At 68.4% G+C, this 215-nt stretch overlaps 1 protein-coding gene across 1 annotated transcript in view; it reads left to right on the top strand.

The window, feature by feature from the left end:
- Positions 1 to 190, top strand: part of LOC104489575 (glucosylceramidase-like) — a gene marked incomplete at its 5' end in the record, with an annotated part of 1,205 nt that extends 1,015 nt beyond the window's left edge. The window contains one exon of the mRNA XM_010131747.1: positions 14 to 190. Within this exon, the coding sequence (XP_010130049.1) occupies positions 14 to 190 (177 nt within the window). The remainder of the gene's footprint in view (positions 1 to 13) is intronic.
- Positions 191 to 215: the final 25 nt, after the last annotated feature.

Here is a 215-nt window from a genome sequence, read left to right as displayed (position 1 = left end):
CGCCCTCCGCCAGCTCCCCCTCCTGCCCCGAGCCGCGGCCATGAGAACGCGCCCGCTGTCGCTATGCGCCAGCCCCTGGACTTCCCCAGCCTGGATGAAGACCAGCGAGTCCTTCGTGGGGAAGGGCACGCTGAAGGGGCAGGCGGGGGACAAGTACCACAAGACCTGGGCCAACTACTTTGTGCGGTAGGAGCAGCTGGGGCAAGGTGGGGGGA

This window comes from Buceros rhinoceros, unplaced genomic scaffold (genome assembly GCF_000710305.1).
Source record: "Buceros rhinoceros silvestris isolate BGI_N320 unplaced genomic scaffold, ASM71030v1 scaffold38722, whole genome shotgun sequence".
Lineage (NCBI taxonomy): Eukaryota > Metazoa > Chordata > Aves > Bucerotiformes > Bucerotidae > Buceros > Buceros rhinoceros.
This window is presented reverse-complemented; position numbering and strand designations above follow the sequence as displayed.